At 49.6% G+C, this 21700-nt stretch overlaps 2 protein-coding genes across 2 annotated transcripts; one reads left to right on the top strand and one right to left on the bottom strand.

Moving 5' to 3' along the window:
- The first annotated feature begins 9259 nt into the window (after nucleotides 1–9259).
- Nucleotides 9260–11210, top strand: LOC109761153 (protein FAR1-RELATED SEQUENCE 5-like). The gene is made up of 3 exons (XM_020319949.3): nucleotides 9260–10453; nucleotides 10512–10611; nucleotides 10879–11210. Exons 1-3 carry the CDS (start codon nucleotides 9260–9262, stop codon nucleotides 11208–11210), a joined length of 1626 nt encoding a protein of 541 aa, XP_020175538.3.
- A 1389-nt stretch (nucleotides 11211–12599) lies between these two features.
- Nucleotides 12600–16386, bottom strand: LOC109761152 (uncharacterized). Its single transcript, XM_073503709.1, has 11 exons — nucleotides 16151–16386; nucleotides 15760–15836; nucleotides 15050–15117; nucleotides 14824–14970; nucleotides 14502–14729; nucleotides 13899–14421; nucleotides 13537–13742; nucleotides 13250–13450; nucleotides 13048–13179; nucleotides 12857–12969; nucleotides 12600–12786 (listed from the first exon to the last, which is right to left on the bottom strand). The coding sequence occupies exons 1-11, from the start codon at nucleotides 16384–16386 to the stop codon at nucleotides 12600–12602; spliced, it is 2118 nt and encodes a 705-aa protein (XP_073359810.1).
- Between the last annotated feature and the right edge of the window lie 5314 nt (nucleotides 16387–21700).

Raw genomic sequence — 21700 nt, 5'->3', positions numbered from 1 at the left:
CCAGATCATTCTATGGAAAAAGAAGTACATAGTGTTTCCAGGCGAGGCGCCAAGGCTAGCAAGTCCACCCCCCCTCCGATGGTGGTGGTGGTGGTGGTGGCGGCGGTGGTGGCGGTGGTGGTGGTCGTGGTGGTTCACCTACACCTCCTTCACGCCATTCGACGCCGTCCCCCGATCCATTACCTTCGGCGGGTACGACGCCCCCCAATCCTCCTCCGGCGGGTACGTCGCCCCCCAATCCACCTCCGGCGAAGAAGCAGAAGCAGGCGGACAGCAAGGAAACCCGCTCCTGGACTATTAACCCGGACCCTTATGTACCTAAGACCACAAGGGTACCGGAGCCATCACTGAAGCCTCTCCTCCCAAGGCCTTGGGAACTTAGTGAAGCTGAAACCAAATTGGTCGCGTCTGCTGATTATGAGAAATGGAAGGCGGATATGAAGGCGATAAAAGAGCCTGAGCCCAAGCAAGTATTCACCGAGAAGCAAAAGAAGTGGGCTAAGGATTTTTTAACGACACCGTCCCAAGCCGAGCTGAATATGCCTGACGACTATGGACATGAACTTCGTAGGCAAGCAAAAATATTGAAGGAGGAGAAAGAAGAAAGTAAAAAAAGCGGGAAACAAGTTGACCAGCTCGGGATGCAGAAGAAACAATCGATCCCCCCGCTCATAGTGAAAGCCGGTCCGGAAGAGGACCCCGAGATCATAGCAGCTGCGGCAGCACTTGGATTGACTGTAGCGAGTGCCATGAAACAAGCGTGCGAGATGGGTTTGACTCTTCGTGCCTTCTTAGGCCTTGAGGATGCGCCAGTATGTGAGATAGCATTACAATATGTGCGGAATGGGCCTCTCGTCGAGCCTGCGCGGGAAAAGAGTCTACCACCACAAATGCGAAATCTGCTACGTTGGTACAAGCAATTCATAACATGGGCCGACAAAGAATATATTTATGCGGATGTTACAGAGGAGCATCACACCAAACGGTACTCTGTACAAGTTCATATGAGTGAATTGTTCCAGCTGTTCAATCTGCGCGACCTCGACAAATCTATGCTGAGTTGCTACATTCTGTAAGTGATTTATTTCTACCTCATCTCGTTCTTCATTGCCTGCACTATATGTATATATATATATATATATATATATATATATATATATATATATATATATATATTGTCCTAACTATATTGTTGCGTATGCTATTATGCAGATTGAAGATTTGGGAATGCAAAATAAGAAATATCCATGATGTTGGGTTCATTGACCCACATATCGTTAATGGACATGTGTTACAAAATCACCCCGAAGACGTGGAGAAAGACTTGTACAAGTTTCTTAGAAAGCATCAACTCAAAAGTCATATTCTATTTCCTTACCATTTTGGGTGAGTGTTTCTCTCTTGTGCCCATTCTCTTTTGTTTACTCCATGCATGGCATGTCTAATCGATGAGTTATGCATGACTATGCATGTAACGTGTCCGCAGGTTCCACTGGATTCTGCTAAATATTGAACTTCACACCTCCATAGTTCTAATCATGGACTCTATGGATTCGGATCCAAAGCGTTGGGCCGACATGAGAAAAATGCTGCAAAAGTAATTATTTTCAATCATTTGAGCTCTATATCGATCGGTCTCTTTCGTTCATTTCCTAATATCAAGTAACTAATAACTCCCTTGTTCATTTAATTTTCTTTGCCCTGTAGGGTTTGGAGACGGTTCTCAGAAGAAATTGTCGGTGAATTCAAACATGAGCTAGATTTTAGAAGGTTAGTTAATGTGGATAAGCAGCCACCGGGGACCAATCTATGTGGATACTATGTTTGTGAGAACATCCGGAGACACACCTCTGAGCGGAAGGCATCGGATAGCGTGCGGAAGGCGACGGATAACTTGCGGAGGAGGCTTAGTCCAGAAGCTCGCTTCCGACCAATTCAAGATGAATTAGCAGGATTTTTCATGAGGGAAGTCATCAATCCTAAAGGAGAACACTATGCCCAGGACGAAGAAATTTATATGCATACCCGAGATTGAAACTTGTTCGAAGTTGTATATGGTCATCCATCCTAATTGTGTATGGAAACTTGTTCGAAGTTGTATATGGTCACCCGAGATTGAATATATATTATATATTCCTCTTGAATTCTTCTTGTTTGAAATTTCATATGCATGTATATAGTAGCGTAGAATATGTATACTGAAACTTCATCAAAATTAAAATAAAACACAAAATAAAATATAAAAGAAATAAAACACTACAAATTAAAAAGAAACCAGGTTTAGGGGGGCTAAAACCCTAAACCTGCGGAGGGGGCCTTTAGTCCCGGTTAGCCACGAGAACCGGGACTAAAGGTCCTCCGCCCCGACGGACCCCTGGCGCCCACGTGGACGGGCCTTTAGTCCCGGTTAGCCACGAGAACCGGGACTAAAGCCTTTAGTCGCGGTTCGTAAGAGGCGCGACTAAAGGGGGGGGGGGTCTTTAGTCGCGCATATTTAGTCCCGGTTGCACAGCCGGGACTAAAGGCCTTTGCGAACCGGGACTAAAGGCCTTTTTTCTACCAGTGGTGGCTATGTTCAACCACTTATTATCCTACCCAATCAAACATACGTGGTGGTTGGGGATATCCATAGCCACCTTAAGCTAGCACCGAAACCAAACACACCCATACTTGTCTTCGTGTGGCCCAACCCAAAGCATGCGCTTCATCGAATTGAATCGATCGATCGGGTCAACCCCTAGCACCAGTATTGGCTAGTGCACCCTTTCTAAAATAAGTATTGGCGAAAAAGGTAGTTCAGTGAAATGGGCGTAGAGAGCTCCCCCTCCCCTCCCCGCGTCGCTCCCGTGTGGCGACCGGGGGGGAAACCCTAGCCGCCGGCTTCGAGCCTCCCCTCGTCCCTTCCCTCCCTCGCCGCCGCCGGTGGCGGCGGGGCTCCATCTCCATCCTGCTCGGAGGTTGTTGGCGCGGGTCGACGGCGTCCGGCGGAGCTTCGCGCTGGTGAGGGGCGCGGAGGCGTGGCGGCGGGGTAGTGAGGGCCTGGTGGCGGCGTGGTGGGCTTCACGAGGTGGCTCTCGCTCGCGGATGCGGTGGCGGCCTGGTCTGGGCTCGGCCAGATCTGGCGGGCCGGCGGACTGGGGCGGCGCGCGACGCCTCTCCGGCAGGGTGGGCACGTCTGCTGTGGCATGTGGCGCGGTGGACGGGCTCGGGGCGGGCGTGCGAGCTGGTGGTCCGTGCTGGCCGACCTCCAGTCACAGCTCCCCCGGCCCCTGGACGACGGCGAGCGACGCGGGGTGGCTCTCCCGGTGAGTGCTCTTGGCTGCGGGTGCAGGTTGGCTTCGCGCTCCTTGTCGATGGTTGGGCGGGCTGCCGTTGGTGGCCTCGCGTCGAGCTGCGGCGGGCGCCATGGTGAGGCGACACGGGGGTGTGTCCGGTGGGGAGTTCTCAGGAGGGATGGGAGGCCCCGATGGCCACCTGCCGCCGGTGTAGGGGTGCGCTGGTCCGGATGAGTCCGCTCCTCCTCCCCCTTTCCTCGGTTGTGTGCTCTTTGTTGGGGTTCTGGCGATGTTCGAGGCAGGGCGGTTGCTGGCATCTCCATAGGCGGCGGCTGCCAGTCAGGCCAAAGCCAAGGCCTTTGGGTGTTCACGGAGTTGCTTGGATGCTGGGCGGCGGCCCTGGCGGTGGGAGACGCGGCGTTCGTGGGTGGAGTGCGCGTCTTGGGTGCGGTCGGGCAGCCATGGCCACGTGGGTGGCATGGCTGGCGATGTTTGGCGAAGCATGGTGGTTTGGTAGAGGGTTAACATCAGAGTGCATAACTTGCCCAGTCTTCTCCGGCCGACGGTGGCGGCGGCCGCGGGCGTCGTTTCCTTCATGAAGGCTCCGTCGTGGTGTTCTCTTCTCTCCATGTTGCTCCGGGTGAAAACTTGATCTCCGAGATCGGGCGGTGGCAACTTTTGGTGTCGTGCCCTTCTTGAAGGCACCGCCTTGGAGTCCATGCTTCGCCATTGTCCCGCTTCACTTCTTCTCGGTGGCTAGGTCTCGGAAGGTCCTCGTCGGCCCCAAGTGTTTGGTAGTGTGCTTGGTGGTCGATTGGGTAGTGTTGCGGTGCATCGGCACCCTTGTATCTTGCATTGGGTGTGTGTGTTGTGTGGGTGGTTGCGTGTTGTATCCGGATTTGTACTTCTGGTCGTTGCTTTATCTATAAAGCGGGGCGAAAGCCTTTTTGGTAAAATAAGTATTGGCTAGTGCATGCCGACGCCGCTGGACGAGCTACTCCACGCTGTTGTTGGAAACACTATTCCTCCACGGCCCCACGCCTCCTCCTCCTTTACGCTGTCACCGCTGTTGGATGCATCTTCCTCTGCTGGACGCACTACTCCCTCATGGCTCCATAGACATGGCTCTGTAACAAGAACTTTTTTCCTTTTGAGAAGGCTTCTAGAGCTGATTCTGTCATATAGTAACAGCCAAAAGAAAACTTTATGTCTGATTCTGCTTGCTGCTTTCCGTAAATCTCTTAATAGTTGATGTGCCTCTGAAGGACCAATCATATGTTTATACATTTTACAGACTGAAAATATACTAGACTTCCACCCATAAGTCCATTTATCAGCAGAGTTTCCAAGTTGCTACACAATTGGTGTTAGTTCACACAGTTGCTGGAAGGCAATGGCAGAGAGTGGGGTGTGGAACTGCTCCATGATATCAATCGATTGTTTCACATGGGCAACTGAGCATTTATCATTGATTACAAAAGAGTGTGTAGCTCAGGATATTGCTCAGCAAGGACTCTGTGTTGCCATTTATCTGTGTGAGCAAACATGATACTACCACTTGCAACTTTTGCAAAGTGGAAAAGAGAAGACAGAGAGCCAAAGGAAATTAATTGCCATGGTTTCCGTCTGGCTTTGGGTGGGTGGGTGCAAAACAACACCTCGTGGGATAATCGGCTAAGCTAGGCTCAGTGTAGACTACGGTTAAGCGCTCGAGGCTGTTATGTTTGCGCTGCCACTTCTGCTTGCCACGATGATTTTACTTGTGCTATCATGACCACGATGATTTTACTTGTGCGACATTATCGTTGCCACAGAAATAAAAAATGTCATTTTGTTGACCATGGATACATACATGGCGACAACGAAGGTTGTTGTTGCTTAGCAGTGACCTCACTAACCTATGTGACCACGACCGGCCAGGAGCCCACATGGCCACGCCTACCAGCCCTTGTTCCGATCCTAACCCTTGATTTTTAATGGGTAGTGTATACTTTTTCCATGAATAAATTGGCATTTTAGAGTGGCGTCTTTGAACGTCCGTGTCGTATTCGGTGTTCCCGCGAAGTGTTACTACCGTCCGGTTCCCTTCTGCGCTGCATGATCTGATACTTCGGGCCTGTTCGCACTATAGATGGATGAAAGAATCGATTCATGCTTTACCCATATTCGGATATTAATTTCAAATATTTCGCTGTCCTCCAATCCTGATCGTCTTGTTCATAAAGAAAACTAATAACTGACGGACTCGTATGCTGCTTGGCCGGTGTTGTTGATGTTTCTCGGCTCCTGAAATTACAATTGTGTATTGGGCATCTATTTGATGAAGATTCTATTGCAAACATACCAGTAAGGTGGAAAAAACAACAGTGCAATATGTAATGATACACTAGTTAGTTTCTACTCCATCCGTTCCTAAATATAAGTCTTTTTAGAGATTCCTATATAGACTACATACATAGCAAAATGAGTGAACCTACACTCTAAAATACGTCTATATACATCAGTATGTAGTTCATATTGAAATCTCTAAAAAGACTTATATTTATGAACGGAGGAAGTAGAATACAGTTTTGACCTTGAGATCATGATGGCTAATATAAGATGTAAATGCCCAATATGAAGTTGTGTAGTGTTATACCAGTGAACGTGTAACACTACATCTGTAAGGTAGATCCGTGCAACCCTGCCAACCTTTTCATCTCTCCATGGCCCTACCACTCCCCTCCCGCCTACCATTATCCAACCCATCTACGGTATCCTCTGACGTTGTGACAACACGTCCTTCCGCATTGGGCATCAAACCTGAGAGGTGCACAGAACCAGTCATCCGCCTCCCCTCTGGCCAACCTGGTGATGCCTTCCTCTGTGTTGCGTGCCGGTCTGGTGTCAATCAGATATTGCCTGGCATTGAAGCGAGCACCAAATCACAAGGAGTGGAATTCAAAGTGAACCTAATCTCCCAGACGGGAACCACATGCTTCCTCACTCACGGTAGCCTTTATTCAGTAGTACATTATTGTAGTGTAGAAAAATAAAACAAACAATGGAAGGGCCTACATCAGGACCGCCAAACCATGTTATAATAGGTGGACGAAGTATCATAGTGGAAAAGAGAAGGAGAGAGGCGGAACACGTTATTTGCCATGGTTCCGACCTGGCCTTTGGATGGAGTCAAAACAACTCATGGGATTGAGAGACCTTGGGAAAGGGTTGGGTGCTTTGGTAGTCTCTGGGTCGAGTCGTTATGTTCTACTCTTTGACTTTTCCTCGGCACTATGTGTTGTCGTGTGCAGTCGTCAGCTCATATATAACACAAGGTGCAAGACTACCGTAGCCCCAGATGTCAGAGGGTCGTTCTGTCGACCAAGGGTACAAACTGTCTGTGTGGATAGGCCCGGTCCGAAGCCCACCCCTAGCATCAGCATGAAGAAAAGATGAGACGCTCGCGTAACGCGTGGAATGGGCCAATGGTGTCCGCGATGTTTTCCACACTGAACTCAGCGTCCTCATTGCGGCAAAGCAGAAACCAGAAAGATGATGAGACGGCTTGTGTCCCATTGCTCGTCATGCCCATGCGACCCGGCGAAGGGGTAGAAGCGGCCAACGGCGTGCCAACGATGCGACAAGTTTGTGGCGAGCGGTGGTGTGGCTCACACTCCGGCCAGATTAGGTGCCCGAACATGACCCAGACATCGCCCACATTTGTTCAGTTTATTTGCCTAGCTCATCCCACCCCGTGCATACTATTATTGTAGCTAACCTGCTGCAGAGATCGAAGCAGAAATGCATGGCTGCCCGCGAGCTCCGCTTCATCCTTGTAGCAACCCGTGGTTCTCTAGTCTATGATTTCAAGTGATCTGTAATTTTTTAGATCAACTATGAGAGAGCTCCCCGGCTCCACTAATCATAAGGAAGACTGATACATCACGACTAGTAACACTGCACTAAATACCGAACTATAAAACACCTCAGTTCAGGCAGAATAAAACGAAATCTGTAGAGGTAGTGCTACAGAAGGAACAACACAAAGACGAAATGTCTAGAATAGAGGTAGGGCTAGCTCTGCATCCATCCATCACCATGCTTGATTGCCGTCAGTGGAGTGATTGGTCCTTCGCCAACTCTCACCCCCACTTGATCAGGACCGGTTTCCGCAGCAGCTGCCAGAGATGCAGATAGAAGAGATCCATCTTCTCCAGCATGTGTTTCTCAAAGAGCATGTGCTTGATCTATAGTTTTATTCATTTTATAACTTTTGCTTCCAACAGTTGTTCGGTAGGAAAACCACCCCCCCCCACCCCAACAAAACGTAGAAGGGCAGAATGGTCATACGAAAGAAGGGTATGCCCACCTTGTATTATACAGTTGTGGATGGCGTACGTAGACCGCGTGCATGCAAAAAAAAATACAAACAAACTGCCAGCACGATCTACTCGCCCGCCCACCCCGTCTACTCGCCCGCCCCATCCGATCGCCGCCGCCGCGGATCGCCGCCGCCGCGGATCGCCGCCCTCCGACCCCGTCCGCCGCCGCCGTCCGAGCCCGTCCGACGCCGCCGTCGCCATCCCAACGGCGTGCGTCGCCGCATCTCACCGTCATCATCCACCGCCCGAATGTGAAGGCCCGTCTACTCGCCCGCCCACCCCGTCTACTTGCCCGCCCCATCCGATCGCCGCCGCCGCGGATCGCCGCCCTCCGACCCCGTCCGACGCCGCCGTCCGACTCCGTCCGACGCCGTCGTCGCCGTCCCAACGGCGTGCGTCGCCGCATCTCACCGTCATCATCCACCGCCCGGACGTGAAGGGCCCGACATGCCACGCCGCCTCCGCACCACTCTCCCCACCCCCCGTCGCGGATCCTGCCAAACATCCGTTCGGTGGCTCGTCGTGCACGTCGCCGGCTGCTAGATTCAAGGCGGGGACAGCTGCCGTCGTCGAACGCCGGCGACGCCTAAACCGCGGGGCAAGGTTTGTCATCTAAACCTAGCGAGCATGATGGATGGAAGTTAGGGCTAGTTAAGTGGCGAATCTAGGATGTAAGTGGAGGGCATGCTTAATTTAAAGAAAGCTATATTTTTTTCATGACGACATCACACAATATGCACACACCGCTGGGCAACCTCAACTAGTTGTTTCACACAACACTAAAAAATGTTGTTTGAACCATTGCATTAAGAAAAAATTCATGGTAGCTGCTGGGTTCATGGATTACACGTCTTTCTCTTTTTTTGCAAACCAACATGAGATTTTGTCCTTGTTGTAATCAACACTTCAAATGTTTTGCAGTTCTGTGAGTTAGGCGTGTTGACATGGAGAAAGAATCCGCATTCGGGAGGGACGAGAATGATACTGATAAGGTGACTAAGACTGATAACGAAAATTTGAACGAAGATGATGAGAGCAGCGACAATGATTCCGTCTCGTCATATGATATCTTACCTCCGGATGATTTTCATAATAATGAACATGGCGCAAATAGTGAAAACGTAAGTGGCGTATATTTTGATTTTATTTTTGAATTTGCAAAGTATGGCATGGCTAACTATATATCTTTGTGTACAAATTTGCATGAAGATGTGGATGTTGACAATGTGCAACATAGTTGGCAGGAATCATTTGCAGATAACTTGAGCCAGGTTAGTTGATAGATGTTGTACATCGATCAATACTATGATTTAAATGATAGTAATTGACATATATATTTTCAAATGAATGTTGTAGGAGGAGTCAGATGGTCCTAGCGTTGATCACGATGAGGGAGAGATCGATATTGAGGAGGCTCAAAGGCAGCAGAAGATGCTTTAGACACATTGGAAGGTCATGGCTATGACCTTTCGGTCGCAAGGGGATGCATACATATTCTACAACAATCACGCCGGGTTTAGCATCAGGAAACAGAAGGTGAAACGAGGTGCTTCGGGAATGATACGGTACCGGCGGTTTCTTTGCTCCAGGGCAGGGAGAAGGCAGAGCAAGTTCATAACCATGGAGGGCCGCAAGCGCAGGCTTAGACCGGAGACTCGTTGTGACTGCGGTGCACATATGGTGGTGAAGCTGGACAGAGAACGTGGCGTTTGGTTCGTCGCATCATTCGTGGATGATCACAACCACGCGATGGCTCGGCCCGACGAGGTTTGTTTTTTGTGGTCACACAGACGGATTGGAGATGGCCAGAGGGCCGAGATATTGGCGATGGAAGCCGCCGGGATAAGAAAGCATATTATAATGGACAACTTCATCAGCAGATACGGTTCGTACGATAAGTGCGGGCTTATCAGGAGGGACATTTACAATTTTTGTTGCAGAGAAAAAATGAAGCTCATTGCAAAGGGTGATGCAGAGACGGCAGGTGGCATTATGAGGAGCAGGAAGGAGAAGGACCCTGAGTTTTTTTTTGAGTATGTGCGTGACAAGGAAGGGCGACTGAAGAGTATGTTCTGGTGCGATGCACAGTCGCGGAGGGACTATCAGGACTACGGAGACGTGGTCGTGTTTGATAGCACGTATAAGATGAACAGATATGGTATGCCATTCGTCCGCTTTGTCGGAGTTAACAACCACCGTTGCACCACAGTGTTTGGTTGTGCCATCATTGCTGACGAGACGGAAGGGACATACGTGTGGCTGCTGCAGACATTTATGAAGGCAAACTGTCAGGTGAAGCCAAAGTCAATAATCACAGACGGTGACGCTGCAATGATCCGGGCTATTCGGACTGTCCTTTCAGATGTTTTCCATCGTCTTTGCTCCTGGCATATCGAGAAAAATATGCAGAGGCACCTGCATTACAAGTCACTGGATGAGTTCAGATCGCTCCTGTACTATGCCACCTCTCAAGCGAACTTTGAGCAGAGATGGAAAGCTTTCTATGATAAGTGGAAGACGGATAGAACTGAAGAGTGGCTTGACAGGATGTACAGGAAGAGGAGACTTTGGGTAGCTTCATATCTTTCCGATGGTTTTTTCCTTGGTATGCGAAGTAACCAGAGGAGTGAAAGCCTCAACTCCTGCCTTCACCTTCACCTGGACTACGGTATGACAATTGTTGATTTGGTGGTGCATTATGAGAACTGTATAGTTCGCCTGCGTGAGAACGAGGCGTACGATGACTGCGAGGCATTCCAGAAGGAACCACCGTCGGTTACTGAATATAAGGCCCTTGAGGAGCATGCCGCCAAAGTATTCACACCTGCTAATTTTCTACATCCTGCAAGATGATTTGCATAAGATGTGTCAGCTGGAGATATTTGAGACGCTCGTGGGAATTGGGCATCAGACATTCATGGTGACATGGAAGGATAACCACAAGTTCAGGTACAATGTTGTTTATGAACCAGGTAACTCAGAAGAAACTATTACATGCAGTTATCTTAGGATGGTTCGGAAAGGGCTGCCATGCAAACACATTCTGTTTGTTCTCCATCATCTGAACTTAACTGAAATACCAAAGTGTTGTGTCCTGCATCGGTTGTCCAAACATGCGAGAGATGGGTTGCCTGTGCAGCGGAAGAGTGATATCTTTGGATGGGGTTGGTCAGGGCCATTGGAGAGAGAACGGTATAGTGCAATAACCATTAAAACCGCAAAAGCTGCTCATGTTGCAGCAAATGATCCCTTCTTGTTCGACGAGTTGATGAAGTGTTTGGACAACATAATAGTGCAGAAAAAGATTTCAGAGGAGGAACTTATAGGAAGTAGAAGGTATGCTATGCTTAAGAAGGAGGCAAGTCAGGCACAACAAGTTGAGCCTGGTATTGGTGATCCTCAGAAAGTTTCGACGAAGGGTGCACCTAAGAAGGGGCGGTCGAAGGGTGGCCCGGACGCTACAAAGAATGGTAGGCCAAAAGATTTTACAGAGAAGAAAAGTGGTCCTTTGTGCAGTCTATGTAGTCTCCCAGGTCATAACAAGGCTACATGTAGTCTGAACGAGAAGTGAGTTGCTACCTTTTTGTTTTGTTATGTTGCCAATTTGATTCCACCGACTATATTTTCTCACCCAATTTTTTTATATTTTGTTCAGGAATCGGGCGTAGAGAAGCAGCTTGGTTGGTTAGAAGAATAAAAGTGGTCGCACGAGTCATGTCTAAATAACCTATGCTATTTTTATTCGCACATGTGTGCCAGAAAACTTGATTTGTACAGTTACGTGATGATTTGTACTGTTTATATATGCAGTTTTGAAATTCTGTTTATTTTTTTATGATGATTTGTACACCTGATTTGTATTTCTTGTACTGTGATAAAATGCGGCCGGACGCTGCTATTTTGTACTGTGATTCCCTTTGTACTGTTATGAAATGTATGCAGCCGGCAGCTGCTTCTGTCCAAAATAGCAAGTTCGAAAAAAAATGCCCAAATACCTCTGCCGGGCCCATAGTAGCAGGCAGAACCTGCCCAAATCTAGCCCGAAGGCGACTAGGGCGGCCGATTCAGTCCACTAATGGGCCCAGACATGGGGTCCAACGGGGCTGCGGGTACTAAGTAGAGAGGAGCTCGGTGGAGGGGGCGGAGGCAGGTATTTAAGCCGGTCCTCGACGGCCCCCGCTTCCGAGGTGGGACTAAACACTGAGTTCAGCGGCGCGCGGGGGAGGGAAGTGGGCGTGGGCCGGGGGAGGGGGCGAGTGGCGGCGTGCCTTCATTGGGCCAAACTGGGCCGGCCCGAGAAAACGCAAATTAGGCCTCCTGAGCCTTGCGGCAACCGCGTGCAGCGTGGGGCGCAATGGGGGCGCCATCTTTAGTACCACCTCAGAAGCCGGGGGCGCGAGGAGCGGCTTAAATAGCTGCCTCCGCCCCCTCCACCGAGCTCCTCTCTTATCACCGCCCGCAGCCCCGTTGGACCCCGTTGCCAGGCCCATTAGTGGGCTCTATCAGCCGCCCAAGTCGCCCCCTTCGGGCTTGATTTGGGTATGATCTGTTCGCTACTATGGGCCCGGCTGCGGTGGTTGGGCATTTTTTTTCTAAGTTTTTTTGACAGAAAGCAAAGCAGCCGGCGTCCGCATTACATCACAGTACAAAATACAAAACATTATAAAAAAGCAGCGCCAGGCCGGCCATGGCGGCGTAATCATCACACTATATAACAAGTTGAAAAATCATCACCCACAATGATGCAAATAAGAGTGTCACCGACAATAATGCAAATAAGAGTGACATTGAAAAATAGATATTGTAGCAAATACGGACCACGGCACATTTATTTAGTTGCGGAACATGCTAAACCATGCCGCATTACAATATAGAGATGTCTTATTATGAAAATTGTATCAAGTACCGACAACGGCACATTTATTTAGTGGAGATAATAGCCAACACCCCATCCTCCGACTCATTTCTTCTCCATGATCTTGAGGATCTTCTCTTTCACTACTTCCTTCGTGTTGCACTCTGAAAAAAGTATTTCAGCTAGAATGCATCCCCTTGAAGCATTAACCTCATCTTGATCAAACTCAAATGTCCAATCATCTCCGTCCCAGTTTTGAACGCATTTCATCACGAAAAGACCACAAGAGTCTCTGCAAGAAACCACAAGTCAATTATTGATGGATCAGACAAGTACATACTAATTCAACATTTGCAACATACCGGTCTGTTTGTGACGGCATATCGTACTCCCTTATTGGCCAGGATGATACGTCAGGATGTTCCGTTTCAATAAGAGCATTCACCTCCTTTGTATCATTTACTATTTCTGCCCTCTGAAATAAAAATGACAAATCCATATGAAGTACGTTTCGAATAACTATATATTGTTTTATGTAACGTTGCAAGCTTACCAGCTTAGCAATCTTTGCAAGAACTCTTTTGCTGCATTTACCAGTAGAGTTTAAAACTTGAAACTCTTTTTTCTTGTTGTGCATAAGAACTGTTATCCAATGATTTTCTTCCACATGAAAAGGAAAGTATGCCTACAACAAAGTTTATTCATGTTGGTGTACACACAGATATACTACGAATGATCATACTAAACTGAAGTACCTTATCTTTGATGAAATACTCTTCAGTAACTCTAGACACCATTTTAGTTTGGTTTGTGAAGTGATCCATAAAATGCCTCTTAGAGTTGTTAACCTTTCCATCAGCACGAAGAATAAGCCAGTGGGACACCCAAGATGATAATATGTGATGGTCAGCACGAGGATTATGGGTCTGCATATGGTTGCAATAACTATTGATGACCTACAAAATAACATAACAGCAATACGCCTATTAGATAATTTATGTAAATGACATGTACAACTTAATAAATTATTGCTAATACTTACACCACCGTGCAACCACTTTTTCGAAATGATGGCTTCAAGCATTTCAGGTGTACATGTTTCCCCACCAATTCCCGTCATGTGCACCACAGTTTTGCTGCAAAGCTTCTCCGAGTCTGCCAGTGTCCGGATATAAACCTTCGCGGCCTCTATGTGATCCTCATTAATGTAATCAGTATTAATCATAGCAGCTCTTATACCAAACAGACCTAAAATAGTAAGAAACAATGAGTTAATAAAGTGTGCATGCAAGGACAGAAGTATGTTGCAAGAATAAATTACCTAGCACTTACTTTTCTTTGCACATTTACGTCCACCGTTCTGCTGGTAAGGTGAAAGACAATATTTTGACTATTTCCTCTTGCGTTTCCCATCATTCTCCTTCCCATCATTCTCCTTCCCATCATTCTCCGGAGTGCCATTTTCTTTCGCATTTTTAATACGGGTGTTCAGACTATCCATACTAATCTCCTCAGATTTATCGGCGCTAGACCCGTCTGACACTTCATTCATATTCTTGGGGCTTGAAGTAATAGCCGGAAAGTCATTCGTGTCTACCGTCGCAAGAGATGGGTTGGGTGAATTACCATTGTCCTCAATAACGAAGGGGTTGCCTTCATCTCCTGTACCAGGTGTGTTGTGATGCACACCTTTCTCACGCGCCAATTTATTCCCGTTCCCAGTGGTGAAGGATGCGTCCACCCTGTTGTCCATATCTTCTTTTGCAGGAGTTGATTTTACATCTGTCCAATATTTTGATGATTTGTATTTTGATGGACCATACTTCCCCACCCAGTCTTCACTATGCTCCACAAACTCAATGTCATCATCAGACCCCTTGTTTGGCTTGAATACAAGACCTTTCTTCTCCAGCTTCTCCACTACTATCTGCAATGACACATCGAAAGCATTAACTACATGCATAAATTATGAATAATCCAATGTAAACTGAACATCACTCATATTACCTCAGCACATTTTTGAGGGAGAAGTCTAATTTCTTTTTGCATATCTTTGATGCATTTCATCACTTGATCTAATGTACTATCCCTGCTCGATGAAGCCTCATCTCTATTATCTTTCTTTTTTTGGGCACGATCTTCTTGCTCTAATTCTTGCTCTAATTCTTCCTCCGCCTTTCTTCCTTGTTGAGCAATTAATGTCTGCCTGTACTTCTCACTTATCACGTCATCAATCTGTGACAGGTAAAATCAATATAAATTTCTCAACATATAAATAGTAACATAAGTGCATGCAGTACGAAATAGTAACATATTAATAGTAACTTACCGTCCCATTACCACGGCCGTATGACGTGTCGTACGCGTCACGCTTCTTAGCCTCATCTTCTGACCAATTAAGCATCAACGGATATTCATGAGCCAATGGATCAAATGCCTCATCATCCAGTGGCTGCACTTTCTCCCAAAACAAGTACTGCATGAACATGAAGTATATTAGCAATTTTTTTTCACAAACTATAGTTCGAAAGAAACAAATATAACATAAGATTTACCTGTAGGAGGGCAAGGTTTCCGATCGGCCAAGTAAATTTTGTAAGATCTGATAAGGTCTTTGTGAAGCCTTCAACGCAAACGCGTAAAGTAAACGCGTTCCAATTAAATGCTTTGATGGCCTCCACATCGTGCACTAACTTGTAATAAGCATTAGGAACTTCTTTCGTGGACTGCGGTGCAAGAACCGTGCCTAGAAGAACCAGAACAATTCTACGGAGAAAATCATCATCATATGTGCCACTGGCAACGATGTTCTCAATCAGCTCGTCTATCATCATTTCCCCCATATTGGAATCTAGAAAGCGACTAGGCACCTTCACCTTCGCCTTTAACCCCCCTTTTCCTAGCGCTTTCATGGCATCTTTGCCCTTGTTCTGTAGCCCGAAAATGTCAAACACATCTTCGGTGCGCAATGATATCGCACCATTTTTTGATGGCATGATGAACCTTTTTCTGTCCAACGCATATGATTTAATAATGAACTTGAGCAAACATTTTCGCATGAGCACACTAGGAATCATCAGCATTTTCTCCAGACTAGTGCTTGCAAAACGCTTTTTCTGCCTAGAGTTTAGTTTGCTGACCAAGAGACACCACTTCTCAACCGAACAAAAAATATCTCCGTACTCCACCGTCGCTAGGAATAGGAGCAAAAATAATGTTAGCTACTTTATATGGGTACATGATAAACATGATGAATGCATAGTACCTCGTGCCATGGGATCAGGGCCGGCCCTGGGGGACGACGGCACGGTGGCGTTGGTGGCAGATGGCGTCGGTCGCAACCTGCAAATAAAATTCATAGATATATAACCTCATTCACATTACATATTCCAAGGTGCAACATAGGGTGTGTTTGGGAAAACTACACTATAGCCAAACACTTAGGTGGTTTTGACAGAACTAAGAAAAACTATGGTATCTACAGTGCATGTAGCCACTCATGCATGCGTGTATTTACGCAGTACTTAGTGCACTAACTACACACTCTAATGATCTAGGACAAAAAATTCTAGGATCAAGGTTATCCATGATAAAGCACATGAAATATGCAAGTAGGTCCGAATCTGTGTTCACCAACTTGGGGGTGTCGGCGTTACGTGGCGACGGCGTCGGCCGCAGATGGCGTCAGGGCAGATCGTGTCGGGGCAGTCGCTGTCTGGTGCGTCGGCGTGAGCTGGCGTCGGTGGCAGATGGCATCGGCGTGAGGTGGCGTCGGGGGCGGCGTCGGCCGCAGATGGCGTCGGGGGAGGCGATCGTGGAGGCGGCGTGAGGTGGCGTCGGGGGCAGCGTCAACCGCAGATGGCGTCGGGGGAGGCGATCGTGGAGGCGGCATGGAGGCGTTGAGGCGGCGTGGACTGACGATCGTGGAGGCGTGGAGGCGGCGTCCACCTTGGCTTTGACCCCGATGGATATGCATGTATGCGCGGGGCCTATCTATTAATTTTTTTCTAAGAACCCATTCATTAGTTTTTTCCCAATTATCACTTGCGTTCGTTTTTTAAAACAACCATTATCGAAAATACATTGATTGATAGGTACTTTTTTTTCACTCCGTCAAATGGCACGAGACTTTTTCCACACGTTGGCGCCAATTTTCATATTTTTCGGACGCTCGATGCATCTTCTAGGGTTTTCCCGGTCAAAAATCAATAAAACACTGGCCAGACGTGACACAACGTTCATTTTGTATCTGTTTTCGTTCCAACCTTGCGTGGGGGCCTACGTTGGTCGTGCCCACGTGTACGCACACTTTGGTGCACTTGCATGGATGCGATCACGTAGCCCAGTGCAACCAGCTACTTTTCGGTCTGCTCGAGTGGGGGTTCCCAACTATGGTTTTTTTCTACTCCGTCAAACGTCACGAGAATTTTTTCACATGATGGCACCACCATCCACAGCACCCACGCCAATTTGCATATTTTTCCGACGCTCGATGCATTTTCTAGGGTTTTCCCGGTCAAAAATCAATAAAACACTGGCCAGACGTGACGCAACGTTCGTTTTGTATCCGCTTTCGTTCCAACCTTGCGTCGGGGCCTACGTTGGCCGTGCCCACGTGTACGCACACTTTGGTGCACTTGCACGCATGCGATCACGTAGCCCGAGTGCAACCAGCTACTTTTCGGTCTGCCGGAGAGGGGGTTCCCAACTACGGTTTTTTTTCTACTCCGTCAAACGTCACGAAACTTTTTCCACACGTTGGCATCACCATCCACAGCGCCCACGCGAATTTGCATATTTTTCCGACGCTCGATGCATTTTCTAGGGTTTTCCCTGTCAAAAATCAATAAAACACTGGCCGGACGTGACGCAACATTCGTTCTGTATCCGTTTTCGTTCCAACCTTGCGTGGGGGCCTACGTTGGCCGTGCCCACGTGTACGCACACTTTGGTGTACTTGCATGCATGCGATCATGTAGCCCCAGTGCAACCAGCTACTTTTCGGTCTGCCGGAGAGGGGGTTCCCAACTACGTTTTTTTTTCTACTCCGTCAAACGTCACGAAACTTTTTCCACACGTTGGCATCACCATCCACAGCGGCCACTCCAATTTGCATATTTTTCCGACGCTCGATGCATTTTCTAGGGTTTTCCCGGTCAAAAATCAATAAAACACCGGCCGGACGTGACGCCACGTTCGTTTTGTATCCGTTTTCGTTCCAACCTTGCGTGGGGGCCTACGTTAGCTGTGCCCACGTGTACGCACAATTTGGTCCACTTGCATGCATGCGATCACGTAACCCCAGTGCAACCAGCTACTTTTTGGTCTGCCGGAGAGGGGGTTCCCAACTACGGTTTTTTTCTACTCCGTCAAACGTCACGTAAATTTTTCCACACGTTGGCTTGACCATCCACAGAACGCACGGCAATTTTCGGTATTTTCCGATGCCCGATGCATTTTCTAGGGTTTTCCCTGTCAAAAACAATAAAACACTGGCCGGACGTGACGCAACGTTCGTTTTGTATCCGGTTTCGTTCCAACCTTGCGTGGGGGCCTACGTTCGCCGTGCCCACGTGTACGCACAATTTGGTCCACTTGCATGCATGCGATCACGTAGCCCCAGTGCAACCAGCTACTTTTTGGTCTGCCGGAGAGGGGGTTCCCAACTACGGTTTTTTTCTACTCCGTCAAACGTCACGTAACTTTTTCCACACGTTGGCTTGACCATCCACGGAACGCACGGCAATTTTCGGTATTTTTTTACGTCCGATGCATTTTCTAGGGTTTTCTAGGCGAAAGTACCCTAAACCGCTGTCCGGACGTGCCGCGACGTGTGTTTCTTGTGTGATTTCGTTCATATCATGCGTGCAGGACTAAATTCGGGATGCACACACACTCGCAAAATTTCGTTTCATACATGCATTCAATCACGTACCTTTACATTGAGCATCATTACTAATTTCTTATGTTTTACCATATATTCATGTACAAATGCATCATCAAATCAATACTCTCAAATGAAATGGACAAAACAAATTTCACTCAAATTTCATTCAACATAGATAAGATATTTTACATACTCGAGCGAACTCGATGATGATAAGTTCGTACATAATGTCTAGTACTTAGGCTTAGAACGACATAACCAAATTAACTAAACAACACACTAAAAAAACTACTCGGCGTCGCTATCAACGAGGTCAATCACGGCCGGGCCATTGCCGCCGTCATCGTCGCTGCTGGACCGGTTCGCGACGTCGTCCCAGTCCACCGGGACGTCGTCCGAATCCTCTTCCTCCTCCGCCGCCGGCGCCTACTGCCACTCCTGCTGCCACTCCGGCGGCACCTGCTGCCACTCCGGCGGCGCCATCGCCGCCTGCTGCGCCGCCATCGCCTTGGCCGCCTGGATTGCGGCCGCAATCTCAGTGGCTTCCTTCACCGCCGCCGCCGCAGCCTCCGACGCCCGTACGGCCACGTGGTACCCCGGGGTGTCATCCGGATCACCGTCCTCACGGAGGATGACCTGCTCCGGCGGCAGCTCTATCTCCGGCGGCGAGGGAGGGGCGGCCGGCGCGGCCGCCGGTGCCGGCTGTGCACCGTGGCCGCCGCCACGTCTGCCGCGATCGTGCGGTGGAGGCGGTGCGCGAAGACGGCAGCTGCGGCCCGTCAGGTCGGGGGTCACGCCGGCCGACGCAAGGCGGAAGGCTGCCATGACCTCCCAATAGTCTTTCCCGTGCCAAAAATTCTTGCGGCCTTCGATGTTGTGTCGGCCGCCGTTGTGGTTGCGGAGCTCCTCCTCCGTCGCGCCGGGACCCGGCGTCGCGTAGCCGTCCGCGTCGATCTTCTAGTTGTGTGGAAGACGACAGCCCGGTGGCACGGGGAGGCACTAGCGGTGGAGCTCTACCGTCTCCGGCACTCCGATGCTCGTCGGCCATGCACCGGGTTTGTTGTCGTCGTCGCCGCCGCCACCGGTGCTGCTGCTGCCGCGGAAGAACGCCATCGACGGTGGTCGTCAGTGGGACGGGTGCGGGTGTGGGCGTCGGAGGGACGGGGTGGGCGTCGGATGGACGGGGGTGCCTTTATAAAGCGGCGGGCTGCGGGCGGGGCGATGCGGGGGAGGGGAGGTGGCGGGTGGGACGCCGGGGCTATTAAAATCGGCGCGTTAATGACCGCGCGGCAGGCGGGCAGGCGCTTTGACCCTCGGCCGCCGCGAACGACGCGTCCGGAGGGGGAATGCCAGGCGGCGTGGCAAACCAGGCGGCGGGCCTGTCGGCTGGCAGGCGAGGAGGCGGCAGCGGTGGCGTCCGGTAGGCGAGGAGCCGACAGCGGCGGCAGGCGGCAGTGGTGGCGTCCGGCAGGCACAGCGGCAGGCGGCAGCGGTTGCGCGGCAGGCGAGGAGCCGACAGCGGTGGCGTCCGGCAGGCGGCACGCGCGTGAAACCGCCTGCGTGCATGCGCGCCTCGGGCGGCGTGATTGGCGGACGGCAGGGGCCGCGACGGGTGCGGGCTGGCGTGGGGCGGGGGACGTGGGGGGGGGGGGGTCGGTCCGCGACGGGTGCGACGCGGCGCGGATGACGCGCATGCACGTTGACTGCGGGGCTGCCGCGTTGATCGCGGGCGGGCCGTGCGGGCACGTCTGCATGCCTGCCACGTCACCAGGCGCGTGCGGACGGACGGTTTAATTTTTTTTCCCTCACGGGTGGGCGGCCAGCGCCATGCATTTTAGTCCCACCTCGGCCGCGGAAGAACGCCGCGACCGGCTTAAATAGCCGTGTCAGTTAACCCATGCATGGTCATATTTAACAATGTGATGTAACGTTACTTACCTGCCCGGGCGGTGCACTGCACTGTCCGGGCAGTGCCCGGGCAGTTATGTAACGTTACATCACATTATTAAATATGCTTTTTATTTTTTATTAATTCGTGTATTTTTGTTACGTCACACAAAAGACGCGAGGCCACTATGTTTTTTTTGACTCCGCCAAATGGCACGCAACTTTTTTCACACGTTGGCATCACCGTTGACAGCACCCACGCCATTTCGCATATTTTTCCGACGCTCGATACATTTCCTAGGATTTTCCCGGTGAAAATGCCCTGAAACACGGGCCGGACGTGACGCAACGTTCGTTTTGTGTCCGTTTTTGTTCCAACCTTGTTTGGGTCCCCACGTCAGCTGTGCCCACATGTCTGCCCACTTTGATGCAATTGCATGCATGCGATCACGTAACCCTAGTGCAACGATGTTAGTTTCTGTCTACCGGAGGGGGGTTCCACACTACATTTTTTTACTCCGCCAAATGGCACGAGACTTTTTCCACAACGTTGGCATCACCGTCGACAGCACCCACGGCAATTTGCATATTTTTCCGGCGCTCGGTGCATTTCCTAGGATTTTTCCAGGAAAAATGCCCTAAAACACTGGCCGGACGTGACGCAACGTGCGTTTTGTGTCCGTTTCCGTTCAAACCTTGCGTGGGTCCCCACTTCAGCCGTGCCCACATGTCTGCCCACTTTGGTGCAATTGCATACATGCGATCACGTACCCCTAGTGCAACGAGCTTCGTTTCGCTCTTCCAGAGGGGGTTCCCAACTACTTTTTTTTACTCCGCCAAATGGCATGATACTTTTTGCACACGTTGGCATCACCCTCAACAGCACCCATGCCAATTTTCATATTTTTCTGACGCACGATACATTTCCTAGGATTTGCCTGGTGAAAAACCCCTAAAACACTGGCCGGACGTGCCGCAACGTTCGTTTTGTCTCCGTTTTTGTTCCAACCTTGCGTGGGGCCCTATGTCGGCCATGCCCACATGTACGCACACTTTCGTGCAATTGCATGCATGCGATCACGTGGACTTTGTGCAACGAGCCCCGTTTCGATCTACCGGAGGGGGGTTCCCAACTACTTTTTTTGACTCCGCCAAATGGCATGAACCTTTTTTCCACACTTTGGCATCACTGTCGACACCACCCACGCCAGTTTGCATATTTTCCAGCGCTCGATGCATTTCCTAGGATTTTTTCAGGTGAAAATGCCCTAAAACACTCGCCGGACGTGACTCAACGTTCGTTTTGTGTCCGTTTTCGTTCCAACCTTGCGTCGGGCCCTACGTCAGCCATGCCCACATGTATGCCCACTTTTGTGCAATTGCATGCATGGGATCACGTACCCCTAGTACAACGAGGTTCGTTTCGGTCTAC

Source organism: Aegilops tauschii, chromosome 7, assembly GCF_002575655.3.
Source record: "Aegilops tauschii subsp. strangulata cultivar AL8/78 chromosome 7, Aet v6.0, whole genome shotgun sequence".
NCBI classification, from domain to species: domain Eukaryota; kingdom Viridiplantae; phylum Streptophyta; class Magnoliopsida; order Poales; family Poaceae; genus Aegilops; species Aegilops tauschii.
Note: the sequence above shows the minus strand (reverse complement) of the source record. Positions and strands in the feature narration are given on the sequence as shown.

Excerpts from the sequence above, each read along its gene's own strand:
- LOC109761152 (XM_073503709.1), bottom strand. The coding sequence starts at position 16,386 with ATGCCGCCTCCACGATCGCCTCCCCCGACGCCATCTGCGGTTGACGCT. Across the intron at positions 14,730-14,823 it reads ACGGCCGTGGTAATGGGACG|ATTGATGACGTGATAAGTGA; the intron begins GTAAGTTACTAT and ends TACCTGTCACAG. Across the intron at positions 13,743-13,898 it reads GAAGGAGAATGATGGGAAAC|GTCTGTTTGGTATAAGAGCT; the intron begins GCAAGAGGAAAT and ends TTACTATTTTAG.
- LOC109761153 (XM_020319949.3), top strand. The coding sequence starts at position 9,260 with ATGGAGGGCCGCAAGCGCAGGCTTAGACCGGAGACTCGTTGTGACTGC. Across the intron at positions 10,454-10,511 it reads TTGAGGAGCATGCCGCCAAA|CTGGAGATATTTGAGACGCT; the intron begins GTATTCACACCT and ends AAGATGTGTCAG. Across the intron at positions 10,612-10,878 it reads CAATGTTGTTTATGAACCAG|CAAATGATCCCTTCTTGTTC; the intron begins GTAACTCAGAAG and ends CTCATGTTGCAG.